Here is a 19,338-nt window from a genome sequence, read left to right on the forward strand (position 1 = left end):
CTTCACGTGTTCCTGGCACTACCTCGCTATCACAGGAAACGGTGGTTAAGTATGAAAGAAAAACACAGTAGAACATGTAATGTTTACTTGTAAATGTAATTTCAACAATATCACCTATGCACACCCCATGGTTGAATCCAGGTCACCAGGAACAGAAAATGTACAGTGTACCACTGGACTGCCAGAGCCCTTCAAAAGCTGCTCCTACAGCTCTAGGTTCCTATGCCCACATTCTAGTCCCATGGATTATGCAAATTAACTCTTGTGTATCTCAGTGATGTCTATATGTACTAGAAAATGTTATATTCAAATGTAAATGAATCTAAACAATTTCACAACTGTATACCTAACAACTGAACTCAAGCCATCAAGAATGGTAATCAGACAACATACCACTGAACAACTGAGCTAAAATCAGTCCTTCCTCAGATGGTTCTACGGCTCTAGGGCCCTACACTCCTGCAGTTTTTGCCAATTAGGAGATACTAGCCCCATGGATGCTCCAAATCGACTCATTGGCATTTTGGTGATGTCTACATGACATAATATGTGACAACCACACTTAAATCAGGGTATGTCTCATACCACTTAGCTCAAAGCTAGTGGGCATGGGGACCTACAACTAAAGCCATGTTGTAACTCACTGATTACATTTCGTACATTTGGATAAATTCATATTTTATGTTTGATAAAAATCTCATGTGCCTTTCTTCATCTGTTTCCTGGTGCTACCTTGCTAACACAGGAACGGCAATCAAGTATGAAAAAATAAATAAATGAGTCTTCATAAGACAGCAATTAAAAACGTGTGATCAAGTGTAGTCATATTTATTTTGCTTCAGCATTTTAGTATTTTCTTGGCAATACATCTATCAATGGCGCAGAGTAATTTCAAAGTAATGAACTGTACAGTGACATCACCCCCATAATATATACTAAAAATGAATAACTTTGATATACTAATAAAATCATCTAAAAACAACACCTCCATTTATAAGTTCTCTTTTCACATACAAAACTTTCTCTTCTTGTGGATGGCGAAAAACTGCAGACTGAAGTATGACAATGACAGTGAATCCTCTCGCCTTCAGCAACTTCTGTTTCAAACGAGTGTGCCCGTTCAGGTGATCTCCAGGTTTATATGAATGTGAGGATCCAATATCTAAAATAGCAATCCTGAAATTAAAACATCTATTTTCAGCATTTCAAGAAATAATGAAATGGTACAGCTGAAGTGAGAAATTTTCTGACAGTTGTAAAAGCATGATACTTGCTGCACAGGAGAACAATCATTATTAGCAATGGTTTTCATATGGAAACCCCGAATATTCCAGCAGAACATTTGTATCTGACACAGTAATAGCATCATCTGTATATACTCTATATATGTCCATTTTTACTTTAGTTTCTCATTTGAGCACTCACTCATCCAACCTGATAATCTATTCTCTAGGTTAATAAGCATGCACACTACATATTTAGAACCTATTTTATTAATAAAGAATTCTATTCACATCCTAGTAGTTATACATTACATTCAAAAGTCTCTTGCACACATAACCCTTTACCCTATCCTTACTTTAACTTTGGTTTTCCCATAATATAATATTTACTTACCTATGAGCACTTATCTTGATTATCCTCTTCACAATAATTATCTCACACACCCATACTAGGTCAGCACTCCACTTTTTCTTCTCTCATATGCATATCTCCCCCACTTCCTTCTATATTATCTTTTACAACCATACCCTCTTTCAAAATATATTTATCTATATAATGAAATAGGCATCTATTAGGTACATTTCAAGTGTTTTAAATACCTACCTGGAGTAGTTTTCTGGAATTTCAAGAGAATCAATGCTGATGTTGCTTTCTAATGAACTTTTTGTTGGTTTCAGTTTTACAAGATGTCCTTCATCATCTAAAACTAAAAGATGATCTGAAAAATGTTGAAAAATTACATTACTATGATAAAAATTCGAAACATTCACGTTTAAAGCAATGATAATGAATACCAATAAGGAGCACCATAATTCAAAAAAATAATTCAAAAACCATGTTATCTATGTACTTACCAACAAAAATATCATTGTTTGTGACAAGGCCTGATATAAGGTAATCAGGTTCATTCAAAATCTGATGAAGTATGAACTTCAAATTTGATCGAGAGGATGGCTGGTCTCTAACTAACCTCCTCCCATTTTCTAAAAAAATTTCTGGAACTCGAGCAGAAGAAGGGTAGAGGTCACAAAGTGCTTGATCTACTTCCAACAGCCTTTTTTGACTAGCACTTTCCTTTGAATATCTAGACATGTATCTAAAATCAAGAAAACTCAAATTACACATCACTGTTTGAATATGAGCATACACCAAATATTCCTTACCATGCATTAAGATCAGTAAATTACTTATTTGATATATAGAGAGAAATCAATTTCACGTTTTCATGAAGTTTAGTGTGTGTGTGTGAGATGACTGTTGCCTTTGGCTTTATGCTCCTGGTATACAATTAATACAATAAAATGCAAGGAGCAGCATGGGTCTTTTTGAAGCTCTTGTTTTAATGGAAGAGATCAGAAACAGATGACTTCTGGGCATTACACTTCACTTGTAACTATGGAGGTGCAAATAATGTCAGCCATAGACCCAAGTTTGTCAAGTCTGTTCCTAAACATACTAATGCTGCTCCTTTCAATTGCTCTGTTCAGTAAATCACTCTGTAAGTTAACAATACTGTTAAAGAAAAAGCAATCTACCTCATTCAGAATAAAACTATTCATGAGTATGTTTCCATTCCCACATGTAAAATGAGATATAGCTAGTCTTGAACAGCTGCTGAGACTGAATTAACTGTCTTTGATTCTTCTGAATGCCTGTATCAAATCAGTTCTTAACCCTGTCTTTTATAAGTTATATATTTTCAAGTCTAGATCTAACTGGCTGTTGCAAGAATTGCTTTCTCAGGCTAAGAATCACCTTGGTAACTTGCAACTGTACCCTCTCTACTAGTGTAATTATTAATTTTCTCATGCCCTTCCAATGAAGCTTAGAACTTTGTTCACATTTTTCCTGCTTCTATGCACTATTTTTTGGGTTCAGGTTTTGTGTAAAACTTGCAATTACCCTGAGTTGGAGCTGGAAGTCTTCTACTCCACAGCTTAAACTGAGTCCAAGCTGTAGAGATGGGTTGTTGGTTGACAAAGCAGTTGGAGGCCACAGCCAGCAGGCCCATTCATATAACCATCACAGCCTGGTTGGTATGGTATATTATGCAAATACTTATCCAAGGATTTCTTTAATTTCTCCATTGTATATATCATTATTATCATACTTAATTGCTGTTTCCCACATCAGTGAGGTAGCACCAGGAAACAGACAAAGAATGGCCCATCCGTTCATATACACATATATATATACATATACATACACATACACAGCCATATACATATATACATATGTACATGTATATATATGTATATGTCTGTGTGTATATATATGTACACACTGAGATGTATAGGTATGTATATGAGTGTGTGTGGAGGTGTATGCATATACATGTGTATGTGGGTGGGTTAGGCCATTCTTTTGTCTCTTTCCTTGTGCTACCTTGCTAACACGGGAGACAGTGACAAAGTATAATAAATAACTAAATTTTCGTACTTGCTTCCCTTCGTCCATTCCTGGTGCTACCCCGCCCCACAGGAAACAGCATCGTTACCCTCTGCTTCAGCGAAGTAGCACCAGGAAAACAGACAAAAAAGGCCTCATTCATTCATATTCAGTCTCTAGCTGTCATGTGTAATGCACAGAAACCATAACTCCCTATCCACATCCATTTTTTTCTCATACTTGATCACCGTTTCCCTTGGTAATGAGGTAGTGCCAGGAACAAAGAAAGGCCACATCCATTCACATCCATTCTCCAGATTTCATGTTTCATGCACCAAAACCACAGCTCCCTATCTTTTTTTTTTTTTCTCAACCTGTCTGCCTTTTTCCACATGAGTAAGGAAGTATCAGGAACAAATGACTTGGCCACATATAAAAAATCCTTGCTTCATTTTTTCTGTTCCTCCTCATAGAAAATGATACAGGACACTTTTCCTCAAAAGTAAAGTGAATAATCATGAGAAATATGGAAAGGAGGGACAATTGCTCATTTTCACATCTTCCCTGATACTATTTGTACCCATAATTAAGACAAGCATATTAATAACAAGTAACAAATGCAAAAAATATAATTGCTGTACTTACATACTAAGGGTATCTGGATCAGTAAGTAGTTCCAATACTTTGTGATTGTAATGCCCAACAGTAAGCAAATAAAGGGCTATCCAAAGCAATGGCCTCTTGAAATAATCCTCCTGAAAAAGTAGATTTCACTATGAATATTAAAATAGGCACAAATAACTGTTACTTTACTAAAATTGAGGGTTTTAAAGGTGTAAAGACCAGCTCTTCTCAGTTAGTACAACCCTACACACATCTAGATCACCTACCCTCTTGAGGGTAAAAATAAAATTTTGACCCAAATGAATTTCATTTGTAAGGCTTTACCCATTTTAACCATCAAAACATACAAGAAACTTGTAAAAGCCCATTAACAGCAACCAAACAAAGCCCATGACATCATGATGTAAAGGTGAGACAACCCATCTGCCCAGATTCACTCACTGCCACTGGTGTCTGTACCATGGGACTGTTACTGCAGAGCAACAAGAAATTACTTTTCAAAATGGTAAAAAAGAGCAGTAGCAATAGTTAATGATGAGGCAAAGTATGGATGAAAGCAAAACTGCATGCATTCACAAAATATCATATATAACACTAATACAAAAAATGGCTAATGTGGGAGAATACAACACTGTAATGTCATATATGGGACATAATGTACAGCTAGAGTATATGATTGAAGCAGCATCTTTTAGCAGTTCTCTCACACTACCTTCTAGACCACAATATACTTTAGATTTTATTGTGTATCAAGCATAACTGTGGCATTTTTTGTTGTATGTTTGCATCTCTTGCCAATATAAACCATTTAGCTTTGATGTCTCTATAGAATTACAGAGCTGAAGGACCTATGATGAGTTTGGCTTAAAGATATGTTAAAGGTAAAAGGATAAACAACTATATGTTCATCTGAGCAAAGAAACTTACTTTGTCAAGACCCACTGATCTGTGGTTCAAGAGGATGTCAAGAGCATCATTAGTATTACTGGGATGGTGTTCACAAGCAGCAATACTGGTAAGCAATGGCAATACTCCAATTCTAGCTTCTAGCACAGCCTGAGGGCAATCTAGAACCATTTTTATCATGTGGTGCACAAGGTCTTCGGCGTGGTAATTCTGAAAGCAAAATAAAAAAAAAGTCAGTGCAAAAAATAATGTAAAACTTACTGAAGAGATCCCAACTTAAAGTTAAAAGAGGAAGCAAGAAAGGAGAATCCTATCATCACATTGAGCATGTTGTGTTACTGGCCAAGGAAATATGATTTACCAATAATAATCAGCGACAATGATGCTATAAGCATCCTAGCCCTCAATGACCAACACACTTTCATTTCTAGTGCAATAAAACATAAAAGTATGTGATTAATGGAATAACTGGGGCCTAAGGATATATCATGAAGTTTTTGTCACAAAACCCACTAATTGGCTAAAACAAAACCTATTCCCTACTATAACAGGCATTACACATTGGCTTCCTATTCTTCTACACTAATGCTCACACATACCTGCTAATTCTAACTTTCTCCCTCATCTTTTTTTGAAACATACACTTCACATTATCTCTTTGCATCAATTTTTAGATTTCCAACAGGCTAGAGTGGTATAGTCTTTTTATGGAATAGGGTGGCACACACAAAATCTTTCTCAATTCATCAACCCAAAACAGCAAAACATCACACATCAGCCTAAATCGGCAGAACATCACACATATCAGTACTGAGAAAATATTCTGACACTCACCATCTTCAAAAATTTTCTAATGATATGAGCAATTTTTTCAAAGCTTAAACATTCACAAATCGCATGTGTGGAGACAGCATGAAGAAAACTTTCATTATAACAACAATGGTCCCGATTTTCATATGCTTCACTAAGTTTGGTGAGTGTTGTCTCAATCTGAAAAATTGAATAATCATTGTAATTAGAAAAACACTAAACTACACATTTTCTTATTTGCTTCTTTTCTTTCTTTCATGCCTATCTGCATTTTCCAAATTTAGCACGGTAGCAAGAGAGAGAGTCAACTGAGGCTTTGAGGAAATATCCTCACTTAGCTTCTTCCTCTGTTGCTTCTTTTGAAAACTGATGGTCCTTTGCTTTTAAATTCAGAACATGAAAATTTAACGGTCCTTGTCCTTTCTATTCTATCAAAACATGAAGCTTCTCCCTCTCCTTAGGTAATGATATACTTTTTCTATAACTATCACGTTAATTTTACATATATATGATACTGAAAATTACCAAGCAATTTTTCTCTATCAGCAGCAAGATATCCTACTTTTTAGGAGAGGTTACCTTATGATTAGCTATGGCAATGAATTTCTGGATGAGCATTTCTTGGTAACCTGGCTTATGAATAGCTTGCACTCGGCAAACTACAGTTTGCAATGGAGTGACACTCTAACTGGTAACTTGACATTTCATGTATAGGGATCCACAAGGCCTATTATCCAAAAAATCAGTGTTGTGAGTTTTTTGACATTTTGGTGAATTTAGCAGAGATAATCAAGGCAAGAAGGAAGGACTTATGTGTGTTGGCGTGTGTACAAGTAAGGCAAAAGCAAACATTCAATGAGAACGGGCTACTACACTCAGAATGCAGACTAAAGTATACTGAATAACTATAAACAAGAAATATCGCAAAATTTAAAAGAAATTATAATAACCTTGTTCTGAATGTGATAGGTACCTGCTGTGAAGTCAGAGAGGTTAAGTTTTTGGCCACTGTTTCCAAACATTCCTTCATCAAAATTTCTCGAGTTAAGACATCTTCCTTGGAAACTAAAAATCTCCTGCCAGGGGTCATATGCATTTTTGCAAGGGTCCAAATGATATTCACTGCTGGAAATGCTGTATTGATACTACCCCTTTCATATATTTCTTGCAGTACCATCCCTGTTTGACGACCTGTTCCACGCACACACAGGCCCAGAATCTGTTAAGTAATCAATTAATTCGGTTAATGCTAGTAAGAGTAAAGGTCCTAAATTTGCATTGGAGACAGGCAAGCTGGTTTGACTGCAAGTATGATTGCAGAGAGAGAGAGAGAGAGAGAGAGAGAGACAGAGAGAGAGAGAGACATAAAGAGAGAGACAGAGAGAGACAGAGAGAGACCCAAAGTCTAAAAGAAAAAAGATAAAATGCAGAATGCAAGACAAAAGTGCAAATCAGCAGCAAAGGACAACATAAATGAATAAAGGAAGGAAATGTAGATAAGACAGATATAACTTGAGAATTTTGTCAAGATACAGAGGTCTTTGGGAGTAATTCAGCCTCAACCCTTCTGTTGCCAGGAAATGAAACAAGAGAACATACAAGAAAATAATGAATCAGTGATTTTTCAAATCCATGGCAAATCAATTTTCAATAATGTGTAATGCTATATCCATTTACAATGCCCTATACAAACCAATCTTTAAGATAAAAATATAATCAAATTTGATCTAAAATCAAATCTTACTTTAGAAAGCTCCAACAGGGTCAAGTCTTTCATCTCCTGCTCTTTGAGGCCATTATCAATAAGTATTGGAAGTGCTGTCAGCAGTGCATCAGAAAGTGTTGTCGGAGGCATCTTTTTCAGAAGGAACTCCAAGAACACCATTTGTTTTAGATTTAGGTCATTTACATAATGTCTAAGCATCTGTAAACAGAAAAAGAAACCTTTATTCAGTATCACACAAAGACATCTATCTTAATAATCAGTATCAGAATGCTCTCTATATTTCCTCTTTTCATCATTTATACAAGACACAAAACAAATATTTCATATTCTTTAGTTTCCATGAATTTTTACAAACTGACCAATGTTCATTTTTCTTCAACTACCTCTCTAACTTTGTCCTTCCATCTAAAATTTAGTTTCTAAGATAAAATTTTTTTAATAAATATAAAAACCACTATAAGGCTCCTTTTGTTCATACTTTCAGGTAGTGATGATACCGGATGAGAAGTTATATAAATAAAAGTAGCCCATAACAATTTTCCATACGTTTACACATGGATCTGTAAGTGGCATTTACGGATATGGGGAAAACATATGACAGGGTTGATAGAAATGTTGTGGAGGGTCTTACGAATATACTGTTATGGAGGTAAAGCTGCTATAAGTAGTGAAAAGTTTTGATCAAGGGAGTAAGGCTTTTGTACGAGTAGAAAATAGGAGAGTGGATGGTTCCAAGTGAAGATTGGTCTGTGCAGGGTGTGTGATGTCACCATGGTTGATCAATTTGCTTTTGGATGGGATAGTGAGGGAGGTAAATGTGAGAGTCTTGGAGATAGAAGCAAGTATGCAGTCTGTGGGAGATGAGAGGGCCTGGGATGTGGTCAATTGTTGTTTGCTGATGATACAGCACTGGTGGCAGATTAAAATCAAAAACTGCATTAGTTAGTGACTGAATTTGGAAGGGCATGTGAAAAGTTTTGATCAAGGGAGTAAGGCTTTTTTTTTTTTTTTTTTTTTTTTTTTTTTTTATACTTTGTCGCTGTCTCCCGCGTTTGCGAGGTAGCGCAAGGAAACAGACGAAAGAAATGGCCCAACCCCCCCCCCATACACATGTACATACACACGTCCACACACGCAAATATACATACCTACACAGCTTTCCATGGTTTACCCCAGACGCTTCACATGCCTTGATTCAATCCACTGACAGCACGTCAAACCCTGTATACCACATCGCTCCAATTCACTCTATTCCTTGCCCTCCTTTCACCCTCCTGCATGTTCAGGCCCCGATCACACAAAATCTTTTTCACTCCATCTTTCCACCTCCAATTTGGTCTCCCTCTTCTCCTCGTTCCCTCCACCTCCGACACATATATCCTCTTGGTCAATCTTTCCTCACTCATTCTCTCCATGTGCCCAAACCATTTCAAAACACCCTCTTCTGCTCTCTCAACCACGCTCTTTTTATTTCCACACATCTCTCTTACCCTTACGTTACTTACTCGATCAAACCACCTCACACCACACATTGTCCTCAAACATCTCATTTCCAGCACATCCATCCTCCTGCGCACAACTCTATCCATAGCCCACGCCTCGCAACCATACAACATTGTTGGAACCACTATTCCTTCAAACATACCCATTTTTGCTTTCCGAGATAATGTTCTCGACTTCCACACATTTTTCAAGGCTCCCAAAATTTTCGCCCCCTCCCCCACCCTATGATCCACTTCCGCTTCCATGATTCCATCCGCTGACAGATCCACTCCCAGATATCTAAAACACTTCACTTCCTCCAGTTTTTCTCCATTCAAACTCACCTCCCAATTGACTTGACCCTCAACCCTACTGTACCTAATAACCTTGCTCTTATTCACATTTACTCTTAACTTTCTTCTTCCACACACTTTACCAAACTCAGTCACCAGCTTCTGCAGTTTCTCACATGAATCAGCCACCAGCGCTGTATCATCAGCGAACAACAACTGACTCACTTCCTAAGCTCTCTCATCCCCAACAGACTTCATACTTGCCCCTCTTTCCAGGACTCTTGCATTTACCTCCCTAACAACCCCATCCATAAACAAATTAAACAACCATGGAGACATCACACACCCCTGCCGCAAACCTACATTCACTGAGAACCAATCACTTTCCTCTCTTCCTACACGTACACATGCCTTACATCCTCGATAAAAACTTTTCACTGCTTCTAACAACTTGCCTCCCACACCATATATTCTTAATACCTTCCACAGAGCATCTCTATCAACTCTATCATATGCCTTCTCCAGATCCATAAATGCTACATACAAATCCATTTGCTTTTCTAAGTATTTCTCACATACATTCTTCAAAGCAAACACCTGATCCACACATCCTCTACCACTTCTGAAACCGCACTGCTCTTCCCCAATCTGATGCTCTGTACATGCCTTCACCCTCTCAATCAATACCCTCCCATATAATTTACCAGGAATACTCAACAAACTTATACCTCTGTAATTTGAGCACTCACTCTTATCCCCTTTGCCTCTATACAATGGCACTATGCACGCATTCCGCCAATCCTCAGGCACCTCACCATGAGTCATACATACATTAAATAACCTTACCAACCAGTCAACAATACAGTCACCCCCTTTTTTAATAAATTCCACTGCAATACCATCCAAACCTGCTGCCTTGCCGGCTTTCATCTTCCGCAAAGCTTTTACTACCTCTTCTCGGTTTACCAAATCATTTTCCCTAACCCTCTCACTTTGCACACCACCTCGACCAAAACACCCTATATCTGCCACTCGGTCATCAGACACATTCAACAAACCTTCAAAATACTCATTCCATCTCCTTCTCACATCACCACTACTTGTTATCACCTCCCCATTTACGCCCTTCACTGAAGTTCCCATTTGCTCCCTTGTCTTACGCACCCTATTTACCTCTTTCCAGAACATCTTTTTATTCTCCCTAAAATTTACTGATAGTCTCTCACCCCAACTCTCATTTGCCCTTTTTTTCACCTCTTGCACCTTTCTCTTGACCTCCTGTCTCTTTCTTTTATACTTCTCCCACTCAATTGCATTTTTTCCCTGCAAAAATCGTCCAAATGCCTCTCTCTTCTCTTTCACTAATACTCTTACTTCTTCATCCCACCACTCACTACCCTTTCTAAACAGCCCACCTCCCACTCTTCTCATGCCACAAGCATCTTTTGCGCAATCCATCACTGATACCCTAAATACATCCCATTCCTCCCCCACTCCCCTTACTTCCATTGTTCTCACCTTTTTCCATTCTGTACACAGTCTCTCCTGGTACTTCCCCACACAGGTCTCCTTCCCAAGCTCACTCACTGTACGAGTAGAAAATAGGAGAGTGGATGGTTCCAAGTGAAGATTGGTCTGTGCAGGGTGTGTGATGTCACCATGGTTGATCAATTTGCTTTTGGATGGGATAGTGAGGGAGGTAAATGTGAGAGTCTTGGAGATAGAGGCAAGTATGCAGTCTGTGGGAGATGAAAGGGCCTGGGATGTGGTCAATTGTTGTTTGTTGATGATACAGCACTGGTGGCAGATTAAAGTCAAAAACTGCATTAGTTGGTGACTGAATTTGGAAGGGCATGTGAAAGGAGAAAGTCGGGAGTGAATGTGAATGAAAGAAAAGTTATTAGGTTCAGCAGGGTTCAGGGACATGACTGCTGGGGTGAAAAACTGAAGGAAGTCGTGAGTCTTAGATATCAGGGTGTGGAAATGGCAGCGAATGGAACCATGGAAGTGAAAGTGAGTCAAAGGGTGGGGGAGGGACAATGGTTCTGGGAGCATTAAAGAATGCGTAGGAAGAGAGCATGTTATCTGGGAGAGCAAAAATAGGTATGATAACAGGAATAATAGTCCTAGCAATATTACATGGATGCAAGGCATGGGCTATAGATAAAACTGTGCAGAGAGAGTGGAAATGTTATGTTTCGGGACAATATGTGGTGTGACGTGGTTTGATCGAGAAAGTAATGAAAGGGTAAAAGAGATGTGTGGTAATGAATAGTGTGGTTGAGAAAGTTGAGGAGAGCCTGCTGATCTTTTTTTTTCACACAAACATAGCAGTTATTAACACAAATTTTCATTCATAAGTAGCCAAATAATTCAACAAAAGTATGTGGTCTAGTACAAATCTGGGAAAGAAATTAAAGCTGTACTACACTAAGCTTCCCTATCAACTTAAAAATATCTTTATGCTTTAAAAAAGAAGACAGAGCTTATTCAAAATATAAAGGTAGTTTAAGAAGTCAAGCATCCTAAACTATAAGCAGTAAATATATGAACTAACCTGCAGTATTGTTTGGATAAGCTTAGACTCAGGGTCTATTTCTAATCTAATGAAATACTTCAAGACAGACACCAATTCTTCAAGCTCAAGTCGTCGACTGCAAGCATGTATCTGATGGCAGAGATCTCGAAAGTCGTCTTTTTCCCGTATTTTGATCCCATCCTCATATCTATAAAAAAAGAGGATAGAAAATGAAGAGAATACTTCCTAACATTTGACAAAAGACTATTGTTAATGCTATCATATCAACATAGTATTATTCAACTCCTGCTATCTTTTACGTGTGTGTGTGAATCAACTTGCCCTCTTTCTGATACAGCAAGGTGACTCATGGACCTCTCATTTAAAGTCCATACTCTTATGACAGATTATGAATATTCCTTGTAACTCATACGAACCTCATTCAAATTTAAAACTTTACTCACATTTCAAATATTAATGGCAGTCTAAAAATATCTTACTTTTTTCTTGGGTAGTACATATCATTTTCTAACTAAGTGTCTAAAAAGCATAGAAAATGGCTATTACTCCACATAATTCCAATTCACTCTATTCATTGCATGCCTCTCACCCTCCTACATGTTCAGGCCCTGACCGCTCAAAATCTACCTTTCCACAACCGGGCCACACAGACCATTCAACTGTTTACTGTGACTGCTTCACTTGCCCTGGTTCAGTTCCTCAAAAGCATTTTAATCCCTGAATACCACACTGTTCCAAATCACTCTATTCCATGCATGCCTTTCACCATCCTACATGTTCAGGCCATGATCAATCAAATTCTTTTTCAGTCCATCCTTCCACCTCTAGTCTGGACTTTTCCTTCTCCTTGTTCCCTCCATTTCTGACACATATATCCTCTTTGTTAACCTCTCCTCACTCATTCACTCCATATGATCAAACAATCTCCTCTTCAGCTCTCAGCCACACTTTTTTGTTACCACATCTCTCTCTTACCCTTTAATTACTTAATCAAACCACTTCATACCACACACTGTCCGCAACCATTTCATTTCCAATACATTAACCCTCCTCTGCACATCATCAGCAGTAGCTCATGACTCACATCCATTTAACATTATTAACATCAATCTTCAGACATACCAATTTCTGCTCATTTCTTACCCATTTGTGCCTTCCCTTCCTTCTTTAAAAACATTCTTAGTACATTCTGAGACTGCCTTTGGAATGGTACCCGTCCGTTATATGCAGATTGTAAGCTTTGAACAACCAGAAGTGAGTAGTGTAATGCCATAAGTGGATGGTGGTTGACAATTGGCCTGAGGCAGGCCTGTGATGAGAGGGTGGCTACAATCATCCAAGGGTGTTTCACAAAGGTTGAGTGAAGGCTGGTGCCTTCCTCTGGAAATCATAAAGGTTAGAAGAGTCTTCGGCATTCCTAGGGAATATTTTGTATGCACAGGGGAAACTGATTCAAAGAAAAAAGTGTTTCAGTTCTCAGAACTTACATATTCACCATCTTGCAAAACATTCTAATTCAATCAAAAGTTCATCTATCTATCTGTTATCATTCCTTCTACTTTCCCAAGGGGTGGTTCAGGATCATACAACCCCTCAGTTCTGTACAAATACATCCTCAACCTATACCTAAAGTGAATACATAAATTTCTAAATTAATGTTGGCACTTCTACCTCTTTTACTTTACAAACTGTTTGCCAAGTATACCCAAAGATCATGCATGACAAACTTCATGCAAGAAATACATCTACTGCAACCAATCCTAAAACATACCTCTGGCATTTTCATCTACATTATCATCAATCTTAAAAAGCTACAGCATATAATTATTTAGCAAATAAATCTTACCCTTTAGCAACAAGGTCATTAAGCTGTCTAACCACTGCCAAGTGATGCTGCACATTCATCACATCCTTGTGTCTTTTATAAATCTCAAAGACTTCATATGCTGTATGACACTCATATATCTTATTTAACAAGAGATCATTGTAACGCTTTTGCTGCTGGCTTGGCAAGAGATTTTCGAAGTCTTTTTCTTTCATTAACTGGCTTTCAAGGTTTTGAGATCTGGATGCCAAACGATCTTCATTGTGAGATTTTATCTGGTCATCGTCAGTTTTGTTGTTCCCCAATTCATAGGGCCCAAATGTGTTTGCACCTGTTAAGAAATGGAGTACAATAAACATCTTGTACACTACTTATAAATCAATATCTATATAAGTCCATGGTCCTGATGAAGTGTCTCCACATAAGTTAATACTGTGCGGAGGAATATTCTACAGACCATTTGAGATGTTTATAAAAATTGGTGGAAGAGACTGGTGCTAATGAAATAGAAGAAGGAAAATGTCAAGTTTATCTTTAACTGTTCTGCTCTGTAATCAAATTTCAGGGGGTCCTCAAATGTAAATTTTCCACCAAAACATAAATAATCAACCTGACGCTTTTATTACTACAGGTTGTACCTTCTTAATCTGGCAACCTTGGGACCTGGCTATTGCCAGAAAACAGAAACTGACAAGTTCCTTCATCTAATTTTTTCAGTAACTCCCTCTTTTCAAGCAGAGATAATGATTTATGCTTATGCTTATTAGGACTACCACCATCTTCACCTCCTGGTCTCTTGGATGACATCCTGAAAGACTAAAATACAGCCAAATGTAAAAAAAATTAACAGGACTGTTAATTAGCTCTGCTGCAATGTAAAAAGATTTTGGCATCTTAGTGCTCCTAACAGTGCTGCCCTGGTGGCAGATGCACAAACTAAAGGTGGCAAAACATGCTAGACCATGGGAGCTGCAGGACCACATACTGCCAGATTAGAGAGGTACAACCTGTAATTCATTTCTGTGAGATGTTGCAGATTCTGCTAACATTATTCCTTAGAAGCCATATCAGATGGTGAAAAAATAAAGAAAGTCAAATATATCTCATAAAAAGTAAAAGTACCTAAATGACACTCTGTATCACATTCTCATAAACAAAAATTTGAACTTTTTAAGACTGTCATTAATATTCTGTATCAACCATACTGCAGAGTGTAAAGTACTCATCTAAGAAATTAAGAAAATAAGACGTAGTTCTCCAATAAAGAGAAAGCATAAATCAGTGAGTTCTAAATCACTAAATCTTTATATAAATGTTATATGTATCACAGATGTAACTCACCTATAGAGCAATACACCCTGTGCAGCACACATCAGACAGCACTGTTGTACATGTAGTGATTGTTTCAAGGTTCTGAAGATATTTTCACATCACATTCAAGGGAAATGTTTGTTAGTAGCCTTGGGGTATATCAGACTCACAGTCAAAGGGTATTAGTGTTTGTTTGGACATATCTGAATGAAACTACAAAAGTGTTAAGAAAGGAAACTGGGAGACTGTGATGAACTACAGAATAATCTTGCTCATGAGTGAAGTATGTAAAATACTGAAAAAGACATTCGGATAGCAAATGGATAATCTTAATTTCAAATGAGAGACAACATGGGTTCAGAAAGAGGAATCTGTGCAGAATAAATTTCTTAGACTTCTGTGAAAGAGTATGCTCCATTTTAGACAACGGAGTTGAGTGGGTATACTGTTTGTTCCTGGACTGCCGGGAGGAGTATGGAACTATCACAAAGAAGTTAAGTAAAGAAACTGGATTTTCAGGAAGGCATAATAACTGGTCAGAATATTACCATAAATAAACAAACAAAGGATCCATACTGAGGAGCCTTCTTGAAATGGGTTTAGGTCAGCAGCATGTTACACGGCTCAGTCTTGGATCTGCTGCTCTTTGCAATCTATGACTTATCAGAGGCACTTGTCTCATACCTAAATTTGTTTGTGGATAACCAGTCTCATACCTGAATATGTTTGTGAATGATACAAATGTCATGAAATGAGTAAGAATAATAAGAGATGCATCAATTTACAGTGAGACTTCAAGCTCCAAATTCGCTCTGACAGAAAGGGTGATGAATGTCAATCAAGGGAATGCAAATTACTGAAATGAGCATGAGACCCACTGAAAAAATGACAATATAAATCTAGCAAGGAAAAAGCCATAGGAATCTGTGTGTCTGAAATGGGGATGATACTGCAATTAGCCTGTCACAAGTATGGCACTTTAAAAACGTAAAAGAGGCTTGATGTCGTCTGCCAAACTAAACACTGCAATAAGTACTTGGATAAGAAAATGATACGAAAGCCAAACACAGTGTATCTCAGATCCAAATTAGAATGCATCTCTCAAAGTTGAATTAACTCACTTAAAGATAAGGACCTAATAAAATCAAGAGTTCTTGAGTAACAAAAATGGTCCCTGCATTAAAACATCTAAATAATCATATAGATTAAAGGGTATAAGTTTGTACACAATGTTAAAGGTAACAGTTATTGGGAATTTGACTGCAACTCTCACATTTCTAATTCAGTGAACGGTTCTGTGTGACATGCAAAGATAGAGCAACCAAAGGCCATAACATGAAACTGAGTAAGAAAGTCATCAGAAAAGATGTAAAGATAAACTTTTAAGGTATCATGGGAGAGGAGGAATAGGAAACATTTAGCAGAAAAAAATGGTGAATGGTGATAATATGCAAATCCATAATAAGTCATGTGGTAGTAATGATATTTTAAGAGATGAAGTCTAATGAAAGGAGCACTTTATCTCCATATTGCACTAACTAGCAAATACACACTACAATAGAAACAATGAGTCTGTGTGCTTTACACAGTTTTTCAGAAAGACAAAGAATCTCTTCAAGCTATTTCTGGCTGTAGAAGAGTCAGAGATACAAAGATATGTGTTCAGTATGAATGAAGTAAACCTTTTTTATATTACACTTACTCGAAAAGCATCTGACAGTGAGAGGTGCAGATTCCAATCTCTTATCTAACAAGACATTCTTGAAAGCACTGTATTTCTTTGCAGAGAATTTTGTAAACGGAAGTCCCTTCAAAGTAACAGGTGTAAAATCAAGAGTCTGTAAGAAAGTTCTCAATATTCGAGACATCCTCCCCTTTCAAAAACCCTGGAAAAATAAACATAACAATGGTGAGCATAAGATGTGGACATCTTACTAACATAATGTCAGCATTAAACTTAATATGAATATAATAGGCATGTGTCACAGGAAAAGAATACTATGACCATCATAACTTGAAAAAGAAAATGAACTACTGTTTCACATTAATGTGATGTCAGAACTCATAATGCAACTGTCCTATGCCTTTGGGAAAGTTATTTATATTAAAACTGTACCATTAAACAAAAGGCTAAATATACTGCTTAACAACTGCTACTGTATTCTCTACGCAACATACTACAGCAAAACAAAAAAAATTGTTATATATCCAAGTGCTGCAGGGATAAACTTATGTTTCAAATGACATCAAAAACATGGTTAATCTAGACTACCAGGGAAAGTTAAGTGAGGCTTTCAGAGGTTCTCTTGTTTTCTCGAAGTGTTTCACTCACTTTTACCCTACAATTCACCCGAGAATCATATCCCCCCCTACTACCACAATCACTAATGAAGTACGTAATTATAATTTAAATCACATTACCCCCAACCTAAATTACTCCTATCAAGCTTAAAGAAACCGCTGATTTATTTCCCCTACATCCATACGACATATATTGCAGCATTGCACCTAAACTGATCCTTCAATATGATAAATAACATTATCATGATTTATATCTCGAGTTATCTAAACCCTTGAGCACCATGTTGCCACCTTTGGCTATGATGACCCCGGCCTCTAACCTCATCCTCAAGCGTGGCCGAAGGTCAGGATAGCATGGCCATGGGTAGTACCATCGTGGTCGAGGCTTGTAAGGTCTTACTCACAGGGTCTAAGGGACGACGAGACTACTTAAATGTCCCTCCCTTGTAATGATGGACATCAACCATACCGTCACTCCACTAATGTCTCTAAATTACCCCTCGTACACACAAGCCCTGAGTGAGTGTTCTGCTGTATCAATTACAATTTCTTCTCTCCAAGTGATTACTTTTCATACACGTAATGGAAGTAATGTTAAGGAAGACCATGTTTACCTTCTCAGCAGACTGTATAGCCAGACGTGCATCAGGTGCGGTAGCCGGTATTACAAAGTATGACATAACGAGGTTAGTACTACATCTGGTTCATAGATGGCGTTCATAATACCCGCCATGGATATTCAATTTGTTTACATGATCGACCCATCCAAAGCACAATAAGATACCTACATTATAAAATGAATAGCTTCAGTTGACTGCACTTATGCAGATATCACGTACCAATATACATACATTATATACATACAGAGATGACGTACAGCACCTTCATTCCAAAGACACTATAAAGTAAATAATAGTTCATACTTTTGACTTTTAAAGTCTTATATCCAAAACCGAATATGGATCATGAAACCATTTTGAAAGAAACTTGAAAATTCTGAGATGTTTTGCCACAAATAATAAAAAGACAACCAATTATCTAAAAACAGCCCGGACGGCTTTATATTGATGTTCAGCTCAAAACGAAAGTACCACTGAAAAAATTCGCTTTACAACTAAATTAAAAAGCTTTTCCCTCAAGTTATAGTAATGGTTCACAAACATAATAAATTGGATTACAGGATATTAGGCAAGTGTGATTTTACCACTAACCTGTTTCATAAAAATGTCTACATATTCACTCATGTATAACCGATCGATATGTAATAGAGTGTGATTTAGTTTCATTTCATCCCCTATCGTCCATATATACCGGACCTTCAACTCCAGAGAGGTCACAAGGATAGTGGCCATCTAGACTGCCAAAGTGACGAATAACCTAACTTAAATTTCATGCAGCAATTTCTTCTTAAGAAGAAAACCAACTCAACCTTAAACTCGTTTCTTGAACGTTAGGGGAAACCTTAGCTTCTGCCGATATCCTTATCTGTTACACTGATAACGTTGTCGAGCGTTTTTTTTAACAGCCTGCAAAGCCAACAGCATAAATGTTTGTTGAAGAGCTTCTGTTGTGGTTGCTTCCCCTCAGAACTGGCTCCCTCATCATCGCCAGCCTCAGCCTGGTACCTATACCTCCTACTAACTGTGAATCCTTCCTATTCTACAAGTTGTAATGTTGTACTCAAAGAATTTTTGAGTCGTAATATTTTTTCTTTTTACAAACGCTATCTACTTCCTATTTCATGTCTGGTAATCAAAGTATAATTTAGTGAGAAACCTGCCATCAATCGGTGTAGGACACCGATTCCGTTATTCCCTTCTGATTTTTTGTTTTCCTCTTCCCCTGTAGCTAAACGGATTAGCCAGTTGTGGTTGCAACAGCTACCTTGGGGTCTACTGTAAGTAGTAAT

The 19,338-nt window shown here is 37.5% G+C and overlaps 1 protein-coding gene across 6 annotated transcripts; it reads right to left on the reverse strand.

Moving 5' to 3' along the window:
* Window positions 1–68: 68 nt before the first annotated feature.
* LOC139746111 (uncharacterized) lies at window positions 69–18,077 on the reverse strand. 6 transcript variants are annotated; one of them, XM_071656961.1, is made up of 12 exons: window positions 18,044–18,077; window positions 16,831–17,014; window positions 13,839–14,148; window positions 12,011–12,179; window positions 7,697–7,876; window positions 6,926–7,171; window positions 5,977–6,132; window positions 5,164–5,352; window positions 4,258–4,367; window positions 2,079–2,320; window positions 1,828–1,942; window positions 69–1,176 (listed from the first exon to the last, which is right to left on the reverse strand). In XM_071656961.1, the coding sequence occupies exons 2-12, from the start codon at window positions 16,994–16,996 to the stop codon at window positions 969–971; spliced, it is 2,091 nt and encodes a 696-aa protein (XP_071513062.1). In that variant the 5' UTR covers window positions 16,997–17,014; window positions 18,044–18,077; the 3' UTR covers window positions 69–968. The 6 variants fall into 6 exon arrangements, with proteins under 6 accessions (XP_071513062.1, XP_071513061.1, XP_071513060.1 ...); XM_071656960.1 differs by having other exon boundaries at window positions 17,974–18,052; XM_071656959.1 differs by lacking the exon at window positions 18,044–18,077 and adding an exon at window positions 17,834–18,037.
* Between the last annotated feature and the right edge of the window lie 1,261 nt (window positions 18,078–19,338).

Source organism: Panulirus ornatus, chromosome 64, assembly GCF_036320965.1.
Source record: "Panulirus ornatus isolate Po-2019 chromosome 64, ASM3632096v1, whole genome shotgun sequence".
Taxonomy (NCBI): Eukaryota; Metazoa; Arthropoda; class Malacostraca; order Decapoda; family Palinuridae; genus Panulirus; species Panulirus ornatus.